The sequence below is a fragment of the Microtus oregoni genome, unplaced genomic scaffold (assembly GCF_018167655.1).
Source record: "Microtus oregoni isolate MIOR12 unplaced genomic scaffold, Mior012 000065F_ref0000479, whole genome shotgun sequence".
In the NCBI taxonomy this organism is placed as follows: domain Eukaryota; kingdom Metazoa; phylum Chordata; class Mammalia; order Rodentia; family Cricetidae; genus Microtus; species Microtus oregoni.
This window is the reverse complement of record NW_024543875.1, coordinates 10281815-10302041: the sequence shown is the minus strand read 5'-3', so window position 1 is coordinate 10302041 and position 20227 is coordinate 10281815. Positions and strand designations below refer to the sequence as shown.

Here is a 20227-nt window from a genome sequence, read left to right as displayed (position 1 = left end):
CAAAGAGAAAGATCTTAGAGGAAGTAGATTTGGCAGGTCACTTTCTATAAAAATACCACGTAGACGGATGGAAAACTTACAGTCGACAACAGAGGTTATAAATTCATATAATCACAGCTTCAGTATTTTCAGCCAGGATGTTTGTCAACCAGTAATTCCATACCAGAGAAGCTATCATTCCAGGTGAAGGGGAAGATTAACTGTTTATTCTAGCAAAGAGAAATGGGACGTATGTGCTCTACACTCAGGCTTAAACAGCCACTAGTAGGTACCGTTGGACGTGGTGACTCATAACTAAGTTCCAGCACTCGGGAGACTGAAGCAATGGAAACAGGTGTTTGAGGGTAGCCTGGGCTACATATTGAGTTCAAGACCAGCCTAGCTTACATGTGTAGGAAGACCTCCATCTCTCTTTCACACATACACACAGGTGAACAAAATATTGATAGCTATGTAACAAACCTAAGTAAGCATAAAATATAACATATTTTATTTATTTATATACCATAAAAGATAACAATGACTAACACAAAGGACAAGAGGAGTGTCTACCTAAGACATTTAAGATTGATATTTGAGAAGGAAATTGGACAGAGCATTATGAAGATTTTGTCCATTACCCATCTCCCCATCCCCAGAGAAGTTAAACTGGGAACTGTAGACTTCATTAAGCTAGCGTGAATATTAAAATTATACCGTGAACACCAAAAGTTGGAATGCATAATCTATAAGTGAAAAGAATGAATAAAAGAGAATAAAGATCCAAACTCTCAGTGGATCGAAGCAAAGCAATGAGAAAACATGACTGGCAGCAGATGTAGGTTTATTGGTCATCACAGGAGAATCTGGGAAGGGTAGACAGTCTTGCTGGGCACGCTGATAACCCCAGCACTTTGGAGAAGGTACAGGAGAGCAGGAGTTTGAGATCAAGCTGAGCTATTAACATGATTCCCTTTCAAGAAAAGATATTCTCATATTATATAAAAATAAAGAAAAAAATCCATCATAAATATATGAGAGGAGAAATTTGGGGATGAAACAGGCAACATGAAGTATTCTGGGTAAATCTGGGGTCTGTGCCCTGTGAATGTCACCACATGTCCTAGCCTGGACCTTCAACTCAGCATCCTGTAAGGTTTGATTGTCTCAAAGACTTGCAGAAGCCATTTTTAACCACTAAAGAATGAGAGTATCCATTAAAAATTACTCAGGACTCCAGAGCCACAAATTGTTTATGTAAAAATCTACCAAATAGTTAAGAAATAGTTACTATCCATCCTCAATAAATAATTTTAAAGAAAAAGAGATCATTCATCTTGTTCATTTTATCAATTTTGATGACAATATCAGGCAGGTAAAATTAAAAGAGAAATCAATAGTTTATATTCATTTATGAAAGAACCTCCCCCCCAATTCCAAATAAAATATTGGCACACTAAATTTTAAATAAACATGTGGATAAGAAGTCAACAGTAATTTAACATTAGGCAACCTGTTCATTGATTTTATTGTAGCAGATATTTAAAAAGAAAAATAGAATTATCTTAGATATATTTGAGTTAATTATTATTTGTATTCATCACAATATTAGAAGGCCTAAAGCAAGAGCGGGGAAAAAGACACGATAAAGAAATAAAAGCTTGGCTGAGTGGTGGTGCCCACCTTTAATCCCAGCACCTTGAAGACAGAGGCAGGTGGATCTTTGAGTTTGAGGCCAGCCTGGAAAGGAAGGAAGGAAGGAAAGAAGGAAGGGAGGAAGGGAGGAAGAAGAAAGGAAGGCAGGCTACAACAATTGAAGATGAAAGCAAAGACTCGTTCTCCCCTCCCATCCTTCTCTCCCCTCCCCCTCCTCTTCCCCTCTCTTCCCCATCCCTTCTCTCCCCTTCCCTTTGTTCTTCCCTCCATTGTCTTGCTTCTCCTCTTCCCTCTGTCTTCCCTCCTCTCTTTCTCTGTCTAAGCCTTCTGAGCTCCTGCCTCAGCCTCCTGAATGCCAGGATTATGGGTATGTGGTACAAGAAGCCACTAACAAGCTTTCATTTGCATAAGCAACATCACCCACCAAATCCGGGAAGATGTATATAGGTTAAAAAAATCATCAGAATCAACAAAAATCAAAGTTTGCTAAAGATAGTAGATTAAAATTTAATAAGGAAAATTACTAAAACAACAAACAATTTAAATATTCAGTGTAAAAGCATGCTATTTACATCAGAAACTAGTACATAAGAATGACTCTGAAGGGGGAGGGCTTTCGGGGAAGTACAGGTTTTTGAAAGATGTGCAAGAATATACAAGTTAAAGAAGAGATGTGTTCATAACGAGAAAGGACCCAAACTCGCTAAGATGCCATGTTTCCCGGTTCTTTCATAAGAGCAAGGCTACTGCAGTCAAATTCCTAAAAGCAAACATCCAAAGCTCAGGCTACTATTAAAATATAGAACAATAAAGATCTAAATATCGCCACGATAACTTTGAAAAAAATAAAAACAGCATGAGCAGGGCTGGTGAATGACTCAGCAGGTAAAGTCCTTGCTGGCAAACGGGACAACGTGAGCTCTAGTCCTGGACCACAGGGTGGACAAAGAGAAGTGACTCCTGCAGGGTGTCCTCTGCCCTCTGCATGCACACACGTACGAGCCAGAGTGTGTGGCTCTGTCCGCATACAGACAGATGTGACTCGTGGAACAGAAATGGTGTGAGTGATAGCCGTGATGGCAGATCTTTGCCCTGTCAGAAACAAAGACCTAAGCTACGTTTATTCAACCTGTTTAATGCACGTGTGAGAGACACCTGTGCCCTGGCACGCGGGAGGTGGGAGGACACTTTGTGAGCCCGTTCTCTTACCATCGCGCAGGTCCCAGGGTTCTATCTAACCCAGGTTGTTCAGCTTCGTAACAATGGCCTTGGGAACTGAACCATCTCTCCAGCCCAGTCATAGAGCTTCAAAAACCAAAACAGTGTGATGGGAGAAGAAGGACAAATAAAATAGCCCGATGGAGCAGAATAAAGAACCTAGAATACATAGAATGATAGCGTCATAGATTATACATCTGAGGGCAAAGATAAGATGCTTAATTACTGGTGTTCGAACAATTGCCTAGCCATCCGAGAAAAGATGAAATTAGATTCTTATCTTTCACAATGCACGAAAATAACTTCCAGATGGGCTAAAGACTTAAGTGTGAAAAAATTATCAGAATTTTTGAAAGAAATTTTAAGATCTTAATTTTTAATGTCAACCTTAACTTAAGGATGAAATTTAATAAGGAATTTACCAAAATCACACATATATTTACACATGTACTCGCATGCACGCACACACACATGCATGTGCACACGCATGTCAAAGAAAATAACACAACAGTTTTTTTTTAAAAAAATGGAACAGAAGATATGAGAATAAAAAAGACTGAGGCACACTGCCTAAATGACACAGAATCTATATGTACATGTATTATATAGTCAATCTCTCAACAAAGTAAGGAAGTGCAAATTAAAGCCACAGTGAGATACCATTCTACACAGAATAGAAATTCTTAAACTACAGATGTTAATGGTGATTACGGGCGGTGGAAATCCCCGTATGTTGCTGGTGGGAATTAACACCCTGAAAGCCTTTTGGGGAGCAGTGCTGTCGGACACACTAAAGACGAGCACACAGCAGATCACCAGCCATCTCTGCACGTGTGTGCGCAGCACGGTCTTTACCAGTGTGCAGAGGAGGGCACAAAGCTTTGCAATGATCAAGTGAGAAAGGACTCGGATGTCTGCCGGGAGAGGAGAGCAGAATGGCCCTTTTGTCACGCGGCTCTGGTAGGATTGGTTAATGAACACACTGTCACCAGCCCTGGGTCGTCCACGGGGCACTCGCAGCAGCCTGCTGGTAACTGAGAAAATGAGATTCCACGAAGACCTGCGGTGCTGGCAGCAGAGGAACGGCGGCAGTCCTAGCCAAGTGGTGGCATTGTCGCGGTGCGTGCTGTGTTCCCGGGCTGCTCGATGTGTGAGAACGCAGCAGGTCTCACTCACACGCACCCAGTGATGCAGACACACTCGCGGTGGTGGGACGTGTACCCTGCCCTCATTCATGCAGAAATCAGAAAAGGCCACATGTGGCCCGTGTCTCTTAGAGATGTGTATAGATGCTAATGATTCAGGGACAGTACACACCAAGATGGGGGAGTAGGAGGGAGAGATGAGCAGCGAAGCCTCACACATGGGTTTGCTTTTTTTTTTTTTTTTAAGTGGAAGGTCTAGGTATTGGAGAATTGGCTCAGGCCTTCACAGAACTTGCTGCTCTTTTAGAGGACCTGAATTCTGTTCCAGCACCCACATAGCTGCTTACAACCCTCCGTGACTCCAGCTCCATGGGCTCTAGAACCCTCTGTGGCTCCCTTGGGCACCAGCCACACACATAGTGAACTTACATACATGCAGGCCAAAACACTCACACACATAAAATAAAAAATAAATCTTTTGGAAAGAAGGGGGGCTAAATAAACATCTGGAGCAAACTAGACAAAAGTTAGCAATTGCTACACCTCTCGCATCTGGGTGGTGAGTATCCGAATACTGGAAATTATTTTTTATATTTCTGGATGCCAAAATGTAAATTTAGAAACGAGAGACCATGGAAAGATTTAAGCAAAAAGCTGGCACTTTGGTGGAATGAGAAAGCCTAACATGTGCGCTCGTGGTCACCCGAATGTGACAGCAGAGAAACAGCTTAGAACCGGATGCTAAGCTCAGTGTTCATTGCCCACACGACTTTGGACACATTGTCTCATTTCTAAACCTTTGTTTCTTCATTTGAGGACCACGCTATTAGTGCATCCTTGTTGGATCCTAGTGGGGTGTAAGAGATAAAGATCCGTGTCAGACATATACGGTGTCTGCTGAGAGTTGCTGGCATGGTGTCCAGGACAGGGGTGAGCAAATGCGCACAGAAGCCCAGCAACAGTAGCAGCAGCAGCAGCAGCCCCTATGCCTATGCTCACTGCTCTAGTTTAGAACATGCAATGGGACCTTAAGTCTTAGGATAGGGGTGCAGTTTGGTTCACAGGGGCAAAGGCAGCAATGAGAAACCCAGTTATGAGACCCAGGCACACGTCACACAGGAGGAAAACTGGCTTTGCCAGAAGCCGGAAGGATGTTAGGAACCGTTAGATCGCAGTATGGAGCCGCCCTTGACTTTGTAAGAGCTCTTTCAGTGGGTGGACCATTAAGGCCTCCAGGTCTTCTTTCTTCTCTTCTGTTCCCCATCTCCCCCTCCCCTCTGGTAACTTTCCTGTTTCTGTGCACTCAGGAGAGCGTAGGCTGGAAAATGAAAAGGACAACTTTGAAAAGGGAGCTGAAGACAAGTTCATGCTGGACGCCCCGGATTTGGGGCAGCTGATGAAGATCAATGTGGGCCACAACAACAAGGGGGGGTCTGCAGGCTGGTTCCTGTCCAAGGTAGGTCCAGCTGCTGGACCGCAGTCCCTGAGGCATGGGAGGGGAGCGCCTGGCTTTCAGAGGCCTGAATCTGAGCCTAACTTTCCACACTCTAGATTTGCTGCCTCTGCTGTTGTTTAAGTCCACTGGCCAGCCATGCTGCCCTCCTAGAGGCCTACAAGACTGGCCTTGTTAAAGCTTCTAGAATCCACGGGAGGCCTTACCCTTTCTCAGGAGTGGATGTGGGTACAGATAGGAAGGAGGTGGGAGGGGGAGGGAACCGGAGGAGAGGAAGGAGGGGAAACTGCGGTTGGTATGTAAAATAAATAAAAAGTTAAAAATATTCTAAAATCCTAGTTCTCCCATCTTCTCCAGCCAAGGCCTAACATCCTTCAAGGTTCTATCACGAAGCTCCTGACTCTCCTAATTGCTCCGTGTGTGTGTGTGTGTGTGTGTGTGTGAGTGTGTATGTGTGTGAGTGTGTGTGTGTGGTTCCCCTCATCTGTACAAAGCAGAATCCAGCTCCATCGGGCTATATAACAATGATGGAAGTTATTCCAGGACTAAGTGAAAGAATTTGTCACAGAAGACACCCTGTATTGACCTAAACATGCTGGCTTCAAGGCCACGCCCTTAAGTCACTCAGGTGTCCTGAGCCTGTCTGGGAGGAAGTGAGGGCTGTGTAGCCCAGGATCGTCTGAGGCATCTCTGGCCCATCTAGAAAGGATAAACAAGAAATTGCCCCTGTTTGGCCATTTCCTCCTTTCCTCTCCATTTTAGGGGTGTTTTATCATTTTTAGCCTTCACACTGGGAAGTTTTGCCTGGTAAGGTGTGTCTCCGCAGCCACAGAACACAGCTGACTTCACCATGAATAGGCCCCTTCTCTGCACTTAGTCTCCCCTGCAAGGACTCATCAGCCTGGTTCCCTCTTGGCTCTCAGAAGATCTGCTTTCCTTATGGGTTTGTTGGTAGATGGAGAATATTCCTTCCAGATAATGGCTCTTGCTTTCAACATGTGTGTGGGCACAAGCATGTGCACACGTGTGAGCACACACACCCACATCCCCAAACAAACCAACCAACCCCTATGCTAATGCTTTCACCGTTCATCATAGAATACGTCTGTCTGTCTTTCCTGTCTTACTTTATAGCAGGGTCCAAAGGCACATTTTGGAAGGTACTTCCAGCTCTTTGGTATGTTCTAGAAGACAAGACGTTACCAACCCAGTTTATGGTTGTTTTGCTGGGGAGGTTTCAATTATGGCCACCCGCATTTGCCTCCCTGGCAGCTGCTGCTGCTTTCTGATGTGGCCGCCAGGTCCTAGGATTCCTTGGGCCTGGTTTCAGTCCTCAGTTTCCCTCTTGCGTAGACTCTGCTTCTCAACAACAAGGTCGGAAGTCCAACCTTCAGCCGGGAGGAAGCCAACATCTCATGTGTCAGTTTTCAAATCCCCGCCTCCAGTTCTTTCATCCCAGCTCCCTGAGCATACCCCATACACTTCTTGCTTCAATTTTTCTAGAATGCCTCCAAGCAGTGGAGGATTAGTGGCTGAGATTCAAGGAGGGGTGGCTGTCAATCATCCCTGGATGGCTGTATGTGGATTTCCTAGTAGCAGCTGTGCTCTGTGAGCTGCTCTCCTTGAGGCGTGAGGAGACTCAAGAGCATCTTAGAGTATACTCCAACGACTGGATGGGCTGGGAGACGACCAGGTGTGCCCTCAAGGACACTTAAGCACATTCTTTCCTCTTCTCTCCTTCTCAGATTATCATTGAAGATTTTGGGAACAAAAGGAAATATGATTTCCCCCTTAACCGCTGGCTGGCACTGGATGAAGATGATGGCAAAATCCAAAGAGACATCTTAGTGGGCGGAGCTGAGACCACAGGTAGGCTGGAGAGCGGCGAGGCCCCGGCTGGATGTTCTGTCTTTGCCAGAGTTGGTGTCGGAGTCACATCTGTGGGCTGATGACTGTGGTTGGTCAGGTGGGAGCCAGCTGGCTTTGAAGATGGCATCTTTGCTGCCCCAGAAAATGGTCTGGTTTTTTGGGTTGCAGCCGAGGCTGTTGCTATGAAAAGAGACAGGGTAATAGCCCTAGGCATTACTAGCTAAGGGTAGAAGGAACCAAAAGAGGAAGAAAGAAGGGGAATTTGGATCCTGTTACATTTCCTATAATCCTTAGAGCCACCTACAGCGTAGGCATTGTCTTGTTCCCAACTCACGGATGAGAAAACTGAGGCATATTGAAGTTAATGAAGCTGTCCATGCTCACATAGCTAGTTGACGACAGACTCAGTCTGCCTCCTGAAGTCCCCTTACCTCCATAAATCCCACAGAGCACCTCCATCCCTCAGCCCATCTGATATGATCCTTGGGGTTCTAGAAAACTCGTGTGTGCTTTACACACCTGAGAAATTGCTCCTCTGCTGAAGTCCATCCCTCCCTTTGACTGGAGACACAGCCAGGGTTGTGGAATGTAACACGTAGAGCGCAACACAGATTGGCTCCGGGTGGCCCATCTGGAGGCTCTTCAACACAGTTCCTGCCACTTTGCAGCCCTTCCGGCTCCCCCTGCTGCGCCTGCCCGTGATCACCCCGCCCATGACTCACCCTAACACCCATACCTTCTGCTCTTCCCGACATCTTCATCTGCGTGTCTGTCCCCTCTCCTCTCCCTGCCACGTTTGCTGGCACTCTTTTCCTTCTGTCCCAGGGTTTCAGAACAAAGAAAACAGAATTTCTGATGCAAACACGGGTGATCTCTCTTTTTCCTTTTTCCCCTATTTGGGAGTTTACGTAGCCCTCGGTGGTTCTGCTGCCTAATCCCAAGGGCTCATGATGCCTCCTGAGTGATCAGAATGCCGGGTGACCCAACTTGTAGTGCTCCCTCACTCTTCCTCAGCCCAGGAGGGAAGGGAGATGTCAGTGCCCACTCTCAAAAGTTGTGTTTTTTAACGGAAGAACAAGCTAAAAGAACCAGATGGGCCCGATATAAATCTCCATCAATGGACTTGACTATAATAATTAGATTACACATAACAAAATTTATCTAGCAGCTATTAATAATACACACACAGTAATTAACATCAATAATATGTGCTATTCTTAGACGCTCAACTTCCTTCTTCTCTTTGTTTCTCATAATCAGGGCTGACAGGTTCCTAAAATAATAGATGCAGTCCCTCCCTGAACTCATACATACTAACACTCAACACTGGAAAACACAATGAGGTTGTGAGGGGCCCTGGATGTGGTCTGAGTTCGTAGAACATGAGGGAGCACGGGTGTGTGTGGCAGGGAAGTACCGTAGCCAAGATGGAGATGGGAGTGTGCTGACGTGGTCTGCTTTGAACCATCTCTACCTCTCTCTCCACGCCAGCCATAACCTATATTGTCACTGTCTTCACTGGGGATATCCGTGGAGCTGGAACCAAATCGAAAATCTACTTGGTCATGTATGGAGCCAGAGGGAATAAGAACAGTGGGAAGATCTTCCTGGAGGGCGGTGTGTTTGACAGGGGCCGCACGGACATCTTCCACATCGACCTGGCTGTCCTTCTTAGCCCCCTGAGCCGGGTCTCCATCGGGCATGGCAATGTGGGTGTCAACCGAGGCTGGTACTGCGAGAAGGTAAGGAGCCAACGGGTGAGTATTCTTGGGTTCAAATGCATCTTCTTCAACCCTGACGTACAGACTCTGCCCTGCATCCCTGTGATGTCTGCCTTCAGTCGTCAACTACCTCTGGAATTAACTAAAAACCTGAGCCTCTGGGCACACCTGGGAGGGATTTTTTTAGTTACTTGGATCATTTGAGGTAGGAAGACCCATCCTAAATCAAATCTAGGCCACACCTTCTGGTGGCAGCCTTTATAAAGGACAAGGAAGAAGGAAGCTATTTTCTCTTTGTCTGCTTGTCTTCACTCTGGCTAGCAGATCCTTTCCTTTGCTGGCATTAGAGCCTGCCTCTTCGGGATTCCAGTGCATACTGAAGAACAGTTGAGACATCCAGCCTCATGAGATGAGAAACTACTGGATTCTTGGACTTCCTGTTGATTGGTAGACAGGCATTGTTGGACTGGATGAAGCCTGTATGCCACTCTTAAATCCCATTCATATGTGTGTGTGCACACATGTATGTACACACACACACACACACACACACACACATTCATCCCCTCAGTTCTGTTTCTCTAGAGGGCTCTGACCACAACAGTCTTATTTTCTAAATTTTCCTAGCTCTTAAACCAGCTAGTTAAAGAGCACATGATCCCTTGTACAAGATCACGTCCATCTTTTTTGTCTTGTTAGTAGGGGCTTAGGGGAGTGGGGCTGTCCCCAAATACAGCATTGGCTACCTACTGGTTATAGGCAACATGATTGCTGGTGGTGTTTCCCCTTGGCTTATGAAACAATCAACAATAATTTTAGAATATATCTATTTTTATGAGGTAGATTTTTTTCCAGACATATATCAAAATATTTTAGCTACGTTTATTGAAGGATTTACAAAACTACAATAAAGTTCCCGGGCTGGAGAGAAGGCTCAGCAGTCAGCACTCGCTGCTCTTGCAGTATACCTGGATTCGGTTTGGTTCCCAGCACCTACATGAAGACTTACAACTGTCTGTAACTTCACTTCCAGGGATTCTGATGCACCCCTGGCCTCCACAGGGGGCACTTGAAACACGTCAATGCGTGCAGGAAAACACTAACACATAAATGCACATCTTGAGAATCCCCTGAATTCTTGATAATAGTATTCCTGAACTTCGATCTAGATTACTGAGCCAGATTTTCCTAGATTCTGGATAGTTTTCTACATTTAGGTGAGGACATAGGGAACTGCGTATGCGTGTAACAAGCTATGCAGTGCTCTGCCAGTGAGCTGTATCCTCAGTCCTTTTCTTCTTCCTCCCTTCCTCCTCCTCCTCCCCATCCCTCTGTCTCTGGCTCTCCCTGTATCTCTTTCTGTGTGTGAGGCCTTGCACTCACCCTATAGCCCAGGGAAACTCTCCAGCAACTGAGATCACAGGCCAGTGCCACCAGGACTTAACTTGACAGTTCTTGTCCTTAAGGAAGCTTGGGAAGCAGTGATTTGCTTTCAGTGGGAAATGAAGGTTTGTTTTTGTTTTCCCGTTGAAAGTGGAATCAGTGCTCTCCAAAGCAAAGCAAATAAACCCCGACCCCCCTGTGCTTTCTACTCTCTCCCAAACTTTTATTCAGTCTAGTTTTGCACCGATAAAACGCTCGCTGTCTTCATTTTGTGTATTTGTACCATTTCCGCTAGGACAAATTAAACCAAACTCACTCCTGTTTCCCAGGGTAGATGGGAGGAGACAGGATCCAGTGGAAGTAATTCTAGGGGAAGGCACTTGGCTCCTTATTACATTTGAGATATGAACTGATAAGTTTTTATGTGCTTCACCTTTTTCTCCTACAAAAATTCATTGGGTGGTAGAAGCCATTTAGTTCAGATTCACAGATTTTTACGATGCACACGAAGAAATGTGTTGTCCGAAGAGGATGAAATAGAAGAAAAGGTCTGGGACTTGAGCTAGTGAATTGGGGGACAGATGACAGCTACTGCGGAAGACTTCTCTTTAAAATAATTTAAAAAGTACTTTTTATCTGCGGGGAAAAAATAACAAGTCTTGAAAGAGGTGCACTCTATTCACTTGGTGAGAAAGGCAGTGGGAAAAGCATGCTCCTCTGAAGGTCCTACACAGACAGACGCCTGTGCACTGGGTACTGCGGAGGCCGCTAAGCACTGCGAGGGGGTCCCGTCAGTAGGCCTGACACGGGAGACTTGCTGTCCATCTTCCCAGGTGGTGATCCTGTGCCCCTTCACTGGCATCCAGCAGACGTTCCCCTGCAGCAACTGGCTGGACGAGAAGAAGGCCGACGGGCTGATCGAGAGGCAGCTCTATGAGATGGTGTCTCTGAGGAAGAAGCGGCTGAAAAGTAAGTGTGAGGGGCCCAGAATCTGGGGGTCTCTCAGAGAGAAGCTCAGCTCTACACGGTACAGGCCTTGTGCTGTTGCGGACATGACTCCAGCATCCCTAAGCTGAAGGAGCTGCTGTCATGGACACAGGGCTAAGCAGAGTGATTCATCACTAGTTACAGGATGGCAGAGTCAACTCTCCCCCACTACTAAAATGCAGTAAGCCTTTAGGCATTAATAAGACACTAGGGTGCCTTCATATTCACCACTTGCTTAATGGGTTCTAAGAACGGACACAATTGTGTATCATCTCCAGTCCCAATCACTTGATTGCCCCCCCTTCTTCTCTGGCCCTTGGAGTTCCTGAGGTGCCTTGGTCTTTGTTGTAGAATTTCCTTGGTCCCTTTGGGTCTGGACAACTGATCTGAAGAAAGCCGGCACCAACTCTCCCATCTTCATCCAGATTTATGGGCAGAAGGGGCGGACAGATGAGATCCTCCTGAATCCCAACAACAAATGGTTCAAACCGGGCATCATCGAGAAATTTAGGGTAGGAAGTGGTGGACGGGGAGGGGCACAGTAAGAAGAGATGGAGAGGTGCGGGGCGTGAGGATTCCAGTTTTCTACACCTGACTTCGAACCAAGTTTAAAGACAAAAAAGTGCACTGGAGACTTTGGGCTCCCATAGCAGTGACAAATTTGATGCCTTATAGGCAATTTATTGAAAGTCATATAATTTATATCTGGCCCTTCCATCTGAAATGGTCTTGGATGAGGCCCGGGGGGGGGGGGGGAGGGCGCAGAGCAAGTATGAAATGCTTGGAGCAATCAGGAGTGGGGCGAACAGGGGAATTGTGGGCTCAGGGGCTTGGAGCACAGTTTGATTGCTCAACCTGTCTGCATTCAAGCATAAGGACCAACTTTTAAGGGGAAACATAAATTTTGGAGCATTTGAAAGAAAATCCAGCTTTGAACTTTGCGGTATATACACAGAGCAAGTCTTTGCCCTCAGAAGTGCTGCGCCGACCTTTGGGGAGAAGCATCTGTAATTTGCTGCTCTCCTCTTGGAGCACCCCACTGATACCTCTATTCCATCCCTAAGTTCATTGGTCTTTATGTATTTGTCTTCTCTGCCAGACTCGGGCCCCCGGGGAAAGGGCACCGCTGCTGTACTGATCTTTTTGTCTGTCTCGGTGCCCAGTGGACTCCTGGGGCTGTGGCCCTGTGCTAATTTGCAGGGCTGCCATATGAATTTTGTTCCTGGAAGATCTCTTGGCTGGATCCCACTGTGGGTCAGTTATTTTTGTTCAGTTTTGCCAGCCCAGACCGAACGCTAGTTTCACATAGCTGTCTTGGTCCCATGAGCCTCTGGCTACCAGGAGCATGAGAGAATGGAATGTTTGAATATGTTTAAAAGCAAACCCACTCTTACTGGGAAAAAGCAGCCCAAAGGAGCACCCACCTGCCTGTGGTCAGCTATGAGGACAGATGTATTTCCATGACTATATCTGCACAGACCTTTTAATTTCTCTTTGTAGATGGAGCTCCCAGATCTTGGCAGGTTTTATAAAATTCGGGTGTGGCATGATAGGCAGAACCCTGGCTCTGGCTGGCATTTAGAAAAGGTAAGGTGTACCTGGGGTGGGGGCAGGAGGGGCCAGAGCCATCCTCTTTCACGATCGTGTCATATATTTGCCTCTGTGTTTGTTAGGATTGGAGGTGGGAAGAGTAGACATGGACCATGGGGTTTGGGAACAGTTAGGGAGAGGTCTTCCAAAGTAAACGGCGAGAGACACTGCTCAGGTGTCCATGGGTTTGCATCCTGTCCCATCATCTAGGAGCTAGGTGAGCATAGGCTTCTAAGAGACCAGGAAAAGAAAGGGAAGGTTGATCATCTGCCTTCCCCAAGAGTCATAGTGAGGAGATGGCTTGGCCTTGCCTAAGAAGAGATAGCAGACGAGACGTGGTGGTGTACACCTTTAATCCCAGTACTTGGGGAGGGAGCGAGATGCAGATGCAGGCTGAGTTTGAGACCAGCCTGATCTACAAAGCAAGTTGCAGGATTACACAGAGAAACACTGTTTTATAAAACCAAAATAAAATACAGTAATAATGAGAAAGCACAAAATTTAAAAAAAAAATGAGACCATAGAATGAGGATTCCAGGCCATGGGTGGGAATCCCTGGTAGGCCCCCATGCCTACCTCAAGACTTCCTCATTGTAGATGACCCTGATGAATACCCTGAATAAGGATAAGTATAACTTCAACTGCAATCGCTGGCTGGACGCCAACGAGGATGACAACGAGATCGTGAGGGAAATGACCGCAGAAGGCCCAACCGTGCGCAGGATAATGGGGAGTAAGTGTGCAGCTGCTTGCTGTCCTGGGGAGGTGGCAGGGCTTTGCTTCCTGTGGGGGCCTGGAGAGCTTGTCTGCTGTGCACTGTCCACAACTACCCTCTCTGAATGCTGCAGAGGACTAGTTAGGTCCCAGCCTCATGTCTGCTGTGCACGATCCACTCTCTCTGAATGCTGCAGAGGACTAGTTAGGTCCATGTCTGCTGTGCACTGTCCACCCTCTCTGAACGCTGCAGAGGACTAGTTACGTCCCAGACTCAAGACTGGCTGGAAGGATCTGTTCCAGGCTATGATGCTAGAACTCTTCTCTGATGAGTATGATATAGGGGAAAGGAGATGGATAGGTCTTCAAGTTGGGCCACAAGAGACAAGAGTGTGCACTAAACAACAGTTACCCAGGGCCTCCTTGAAACTAAAAGGAATAACTTCTTGATCTTTCAAATTGTGAAATTTGATGAATTCTCTCCACACAATAAGGATGAAGTAAGGCTGGATCTGATTTTTTTTATGACACACTAACCACGAATTTTTATGTTCAAAAGACCTAGCAATAGCCCAAAGTAGAACTGAGAGCAGTTGGTTATAGATATCAGTCCCAGACCAGGCCTTCCACTTATTAGTTCAATGACTATTTATCCTGAGATGTTACCCCTACTTTTGTATATTCAATGATATTTGTTTTGGAAACAAAACTATCATCTCTCTTTACATAAGATGACATCAACTGATCCATCCGATGGAAGCTTCATATAATGCAGAGTTCATTAAGGCAGAAATACATCTGTTCTTGCCTGAACTGTGTGTTTGTGCCAGCACTGTGCCTGCAGGCCTCAGAGAAAGGGTCCTGGGACCTGGTCACAATCTGAGTCCTTCAAACGAGCTCTCACAATCTCAGTTCCTCGGTCTCTTCTCCGGAAGTTACCGAGCACTTTCATCCCTGAGTGTTTTAGAGGAGGGGGTGTCTCTCAAAACTTCTCAACTCACAGCTCTGACCGGCTTTCTCAGAGTGCCTTATTGCATGGAGGACTTGTTGAAGCGCACATTGCTGGGCTCTGGGAGAGAATTTCCAATTCAGCGGGTCTTCATTAGGACCCCAGGGCATGCCTGTCTTAGTTAGGGTTGGTATTGCTGTGAAGACTCACCATGACCAATGCAACTCTTATAAAGCAAGCATCTAATTGGGATGGCTCACTTACAGTTTCAGAGGTTTGATTTATTATCATCAGGATGAGGAGCATGGCAGCATGCAGGCAGATGTGGTGCTGGAGCTGAGAGTCCTACATCTTGCAGGCTTCAGGAAACCAACTGAAGTCACACTGAGGGAAGCTTGAGCATAGAGGCCTCAAAGCCTGCCCCCACAAAGACACACTTCCTCCAATAAGGCCACACCTCCTAATAGTGCCACTTTATTTGGGGACCTTCTTCTTTCAAGCCACCACCACACTTATTCAGCTAATTTTCAGACGATCAGCACTGACCCCAGGTAACCACACTGAAAACCACCACACTAAGGATGCCCCAATTTTCTGCTGTTTTACAGCTTCCAGAACTTTCTTGCTGTTTCTGTACTTGTCTCTTCCACCAGACATCTTGGTTAGATCTTTAAAATCGTCTACAGATTCTCGTTTTCGTGAAGTTATCCAAAGGAAACATCGGCCGGTCCTTAGAATGTCCAAAATGTTCTCTGCACTTTGCCTCAAATGACTCACAACTTTCTCTCAAGAATCCCCTTTTCTGTCATCAGAGACCATGTGTCACTGGGCGGGAACACATTCTCTTGACTCACACTTGCATCTCCAGGCCCTTACTGTAGGTTTTTAGGACCCACGGCCATTGTTGAAGGTAGTTACATCATCTTTTGTTGTCCCGGGACCCTAAGGTAGTAAGTTGACTTACTGGGGCAGCTGTAACAAAACGCTAAACTGTGAACTCGGTAACTTATACAACTGGAATTTATTTCCAAGTAGCTCTGGAAGCTACAATCCAAGATGAAGATGTTTCCAAGGTTCGTGTCTCCTGGCATCTTTCTCCTCCGCTGAGGAGTGGTACTCGTGCCCTCAAGTACTTGTGCCCCCAGAAAGCCTTCTTCTGGTGCCTGCTCGTCTGTGCTTTTGTCTTCCTCTGACAGAGCTGGCAGCATCCTGGATGAGGTCCCACCCACACAGCCTCATTTGACTGTCATTATCTCTTAAAGACTCTGTCATCTCTCAATGGTCTTGGAGATCCTGGGGGTTCGACTCTCAGCAGATGAATTTGGATTTCAAAGCTGTCCATAGGAGGCAATAACTCTTAAAGCATGGGTCAGGGTCAATTTATATTAAATTTCTCATAGTCTTTATTAAATCGCAGATTTGTGGGCCAAACCCCAGCTGTGCTGGTTGAAGTCCCAGGGAGCCATTACTGTGATCAGGTTGACCTGTGGGCAAGTCTTCTGGGATCTGTCTTGATTGTTAATTGATTAGGAACATCCATTGGCTGGTTCTTACTGGAAGAATGAGCAGCAAGCCAGCAAGGACTTGTTTATTCTTTCATTGCTCTTGACTGTGGATATGGTGTACCTGGTTGCTTGAGTTCCTGCCATGGCTTCCCTAAAATAGTGAACTGTGATTGTAAGCCAAACAAGCCCTTTCTTCCCAAAGCTGATTTTATTCGGGTCTTTGTCACAGCAACAGAAACGGGCGCAGGGAGTGTGAACGTTTGCAAGGGCACCCCCTGCCTTCCCAGCCTTCTAGGGACCCGACTCACTTCATCCCATCGTTGAATCCCTCTGACACCTCGTCTCCCATTCCTTCTGGTGTGCCTGGGTTGTTCCATTGTCAGTGTGAGGAGAGGTGTTTGAGAAGCAAACCCACGAGTGATCATCTATGCTGAGGAAAAGCTCTAAAGACAGGCAGAGAATGCGCAGACAAGAGGATAGACAATACGTTCAAGAAACTGCTTGAAGGCAGAACTGCAGGGCATGGTGTGTCAGTGCCATGGAAACCAGCCGTGGTGAGCTTCCTACCTGGGCAGCTGTTGTCCATCCAAGCCAGGGCAAGGACTCTGACAAGAGAGGTCATGGGAGGAGGGCGTTTCCAGACTCCATCTAGGCTATGCATAGAAAACAACTGTGCGTGGAATACAGGATTTTCCTGACTGTAATTTGAGTGTTGTACTCTTAAAGAACCATTTCAGTGAGAAAAAAAATGTAGTGGTTAATATAGGTAGAACAGCTGTCTGTATGTCCTGGCTATAAAGGCAGCTGGATGCCTTCTGCCAGTCTTTGGTGGTTCTTTAGAACCTCTGCAAACTCAAATTCCTTGAACTCACTTATTCTTTTTGGCTCCTGAAATTTTCTCTTGTGCTTAGAGCACACCTCTATCTTCTCTCAGATCACCCGTGGCCTGCACTGTTCACTACCAGTGGGTTGTATCACTACCCAGAGCCAAAGACAATGTCACAGACCTCTAATAGGGAGCAAATAGTGTGTGTGGTTTCCCAGAGAGCCTTTAAGGGAGCGTCTTGCAGTCATGTGCAATGAGTAAATACCAACTTAAAATCGATCCCTAGAGTCTGAAGTTGTGTGTTTCCACTTTACCCCTTGCAAAATAATGGTCAGCCAAATAAGCAATGAACGCACGTCTAGTTGCCTGGGGGCATTGGGGAGTGACTGGGCTGGTTAGAGATGCGGACAAAGCCTGTGCCAACTCACAAGTAATTTCCATCTTGCCTTTCCCTCAGGAGGCACGTGAGATGGCAAAATGAATGAGATTTACTTTTCCCACTGTGATTACACACTCCCGATGAGTGGGCAAGAGTCCGTTGGACTTGAGTGTTGACTACTATCACTGCTCGTTAATCCGATTGAGCCATAATTTTTCAATTAAAGCCCAAGGAGCTCTGGTACTTGCCCATCTGTTTAATGTCTCTCGCTGCTGATGACTAACAATGGAATTATTTTCAATTGTCCACAGATGTCTTGCCAGGCAGAGTCTGGGACCTCCGTGGCTGGTGGGCTCAGAGGGACCCTTACAGAGTAAGGGCTTGTCGGGACCTCCAATGGGACAGACCTTAAAATTCTGGGACATCAGGGATGGGGATCCTCAGGAATGGGATTTCTATGTTTGTTACTGTTTTGCTTTTAGGAATTTTCTAGCAAAATGACTATGAAATTAAGACTAAGTAGCAAATCAGACTGGAACAAGGCTGTGGTTGGGGGCTTTGTTGTTGTCCTGGTTCTCCATGTTGGCACATACCAGCCAATTCTATCCATTCCTCTGGTATCATGTCATATCACTGAGGTCATGTTCCATCTGCTTTCTTCAATGTGACCAAAAAACTGAGGTCAACAAGTTAAGGAAGGAAGTGTTTCTTTTGGCCATCATTCTCAGAGGGTTTAGTCCATGGGTATTACTGGGCGTGTAGGGAAGCAGACCATCATGGCAGGGAGAATGTGGCAAACTGAAGCCACATAGAAACTAAGAAGCATCACAACAGAGAGGTAGAGATGGAGAAGAAAGGAGAAAGGACAAAATATGGCCTCCAAAGCCTGCCTCCTAAGATCGCCTTCTTCCAGTAGGCCTCACCTCACAAATTTTCTACCACCTCAGCAACCTAAGGTAGGAATCCATGAATGGATTAATCACGAGGCCAGAGTCCCTCTGAATAGCACTGGGGAGCAAGCTTTCAACACATGAGATTTTGAGGGCGGGGCACATAAGATCCAGACTCTAACATAGCAACACAACGATGCTTATACGAAGAAACGTAGCACTTGAATTTTGAAAGTTTCCTGAGGGAGCCGGGGATGGTTTAATTCTGAGACATGTGATACTATGGGGAGGTAATGTTGGGGGCAAGCAGGGTTTTCATGAACTTCAACCCATGTGTTAAGTGTCTGCCTGCCTCTGTTTTGCTCAAGGCGGGCCTCCATGCACAATGTTTCTTTGCCTTCGGCAGAGATACCACATCGTCATGGACCTACAGGATCCACAGATTGATTTTTCAGATGCCTCTATATGGAAATGAGCACATTATTAAAATTGATTTTGTGAACTAAGCTTCCCAGTGACTGTCTATTTCTGGTATTTTTCATCTTCATGCTGGTTGGAGTGTCGATGAATAATGCCTCCATTTAAAAATAGCAGCTTATTGAGATAAACTCATGCATCGTTCACTTCACATGCTAAAAGTTCACAAGCCAATGGCTTTTTATCTACATTTGGCTTGTATGTACATCCATCAGGCCCATCTAATTCCAAAACATGTTCACACCCCTAAAGAAATGCTGTGCCCCTTAGGAATCTCTCCTTTCCCGGCCTAACTCTTGCCTCTGACAACCACTGACCTGGTTTTGGTCTCAGTAGCTTTGTGACTTCTAGAAAATGGAATCATACATGTTTTCTTTCATTAGCATGTACTCAAGGTCCCTCCACATCGTAGCATGTGTTGGTATTAATGTCTATTTATTTAGTGTAAATGTGTGCAGGTGTGTGCCTGCCATGGTTCCTGTTTGGCAGTTAAAGGATATTTCTTTCTTTTTTTTTTTTTTTTTTTTTTTTTTTTTGGTTTTTCGAGACAGGGTTTCTCTGTGGTTTTGGAGCCTGTCCTGGAACTAGCTCTTGTAGACCAGGCTGGTCTTGAACTCACAGAGATCCGCCTGCCTCTGCCTCCTGAGTGCTGGGATTAAAGGCGTGCGCCACCACCGCCCGGCAAGGATATTTCTTGAGAGTAGATTTTATCCTGCCACTGTGTGGGAGCCAGGGATCCAATTCACATCACCAGCTCTGTATACGAGGACCTCGGACTGCTGAGCCATCTTTCTGGCCCACAGTTTCTTTTTAATTGATGAATGACACTCCACTGTATTAAGGTAAGACACTCAGCTGGAGAGCGCTTGGGTTGTTTCTGCTTCTTGGTTGTCATGAACACCGCAGCTCTGACATTCATGCACATGTTGTTGTATAATTGTGTCGCCAGGTCTTTGGATGTATAACCTGAGTCAGATGGTAATGACCCTAATGTTTTAATCAACTATTGAGCTATTTTTCAAAAGATGGGCACATTTTCACTAATATCGTGGGAGGTCTCTACTTGTCTATATTTTCCCATGCTTGCTGTTTTCCTTCTTGAGGGTTATTTTGCCACTTTACATAAATTTGAGGAAGATCAGATGAAGCTCAACAAAGAAGCCAAGGGCTATTCTAACAGGGATAGCATCAGAGTAGTTCTGATCGGGGACTGTTGTTGTGTTAGCCATCTTAAGTTGCAGTCCACGGGCATGGGATGTTTCCATGCCCATTATCGAACCTTTAATCCCAAAACTATTTTGTAATTTCTGAAGTACAAGGTTTTCACTTGTTTGGGTTAAATTAATTCCTAAATATTTTCTTCTTTTAAAAAGACACTTATTTCCGTTTTTACTTTTATGTGTGTATGCACACATATGCACACATGCAGGTCATATGTCTGAGTGCCTGCAGAAGCCAGAAGAAGGCGTCACGGGAAATTGTGAGT

General features: G+C 45.8%; 1 protein-coding gene across 3 annotated transcripts in view; it reads left to right on the top strand.

Annotated features, from left to right (window-relative positions):
- Positions 1 to 20227, top strand: part of Loxhd1 (lipoxygenase homology PLAT domains 1) — a 135974-nt gene that overhangs the window by 29503 nt on the left and 86244 nt on the right. For all 3 annotated transcript variants that reach the window (XM_041640897.1, XM_041640896.1, XM_041640895.1), the window contains exons 6-12: positions 5306 to 5454; positions 7197 to 7320; positions 8812 to 9062; positions 11258 to 11393; positions 11763 to 11923; positions 12912 to 12998; positions 13599 to 13734. In XM_041640897.1, the coding sequence (XP_041496831.1) occupies positions 5306 to 5454; positions 7197 to 7320; positions 8812 to 9062; positions 11258 to 11393; positions 11763 to 11923; positions 12912 to 12998; positions 13599 to 13734 (1044 nt within the window). The remainder of the gene's footprint in view (positions 1 to 5305; positions 5455 to 7196; positions 7321 to 8811; positions 9063 to 11257; positions 11394 to 11762; positions 11924 to 12911; positions 12999 to 13598; positions 13735 to 20227) is intronic.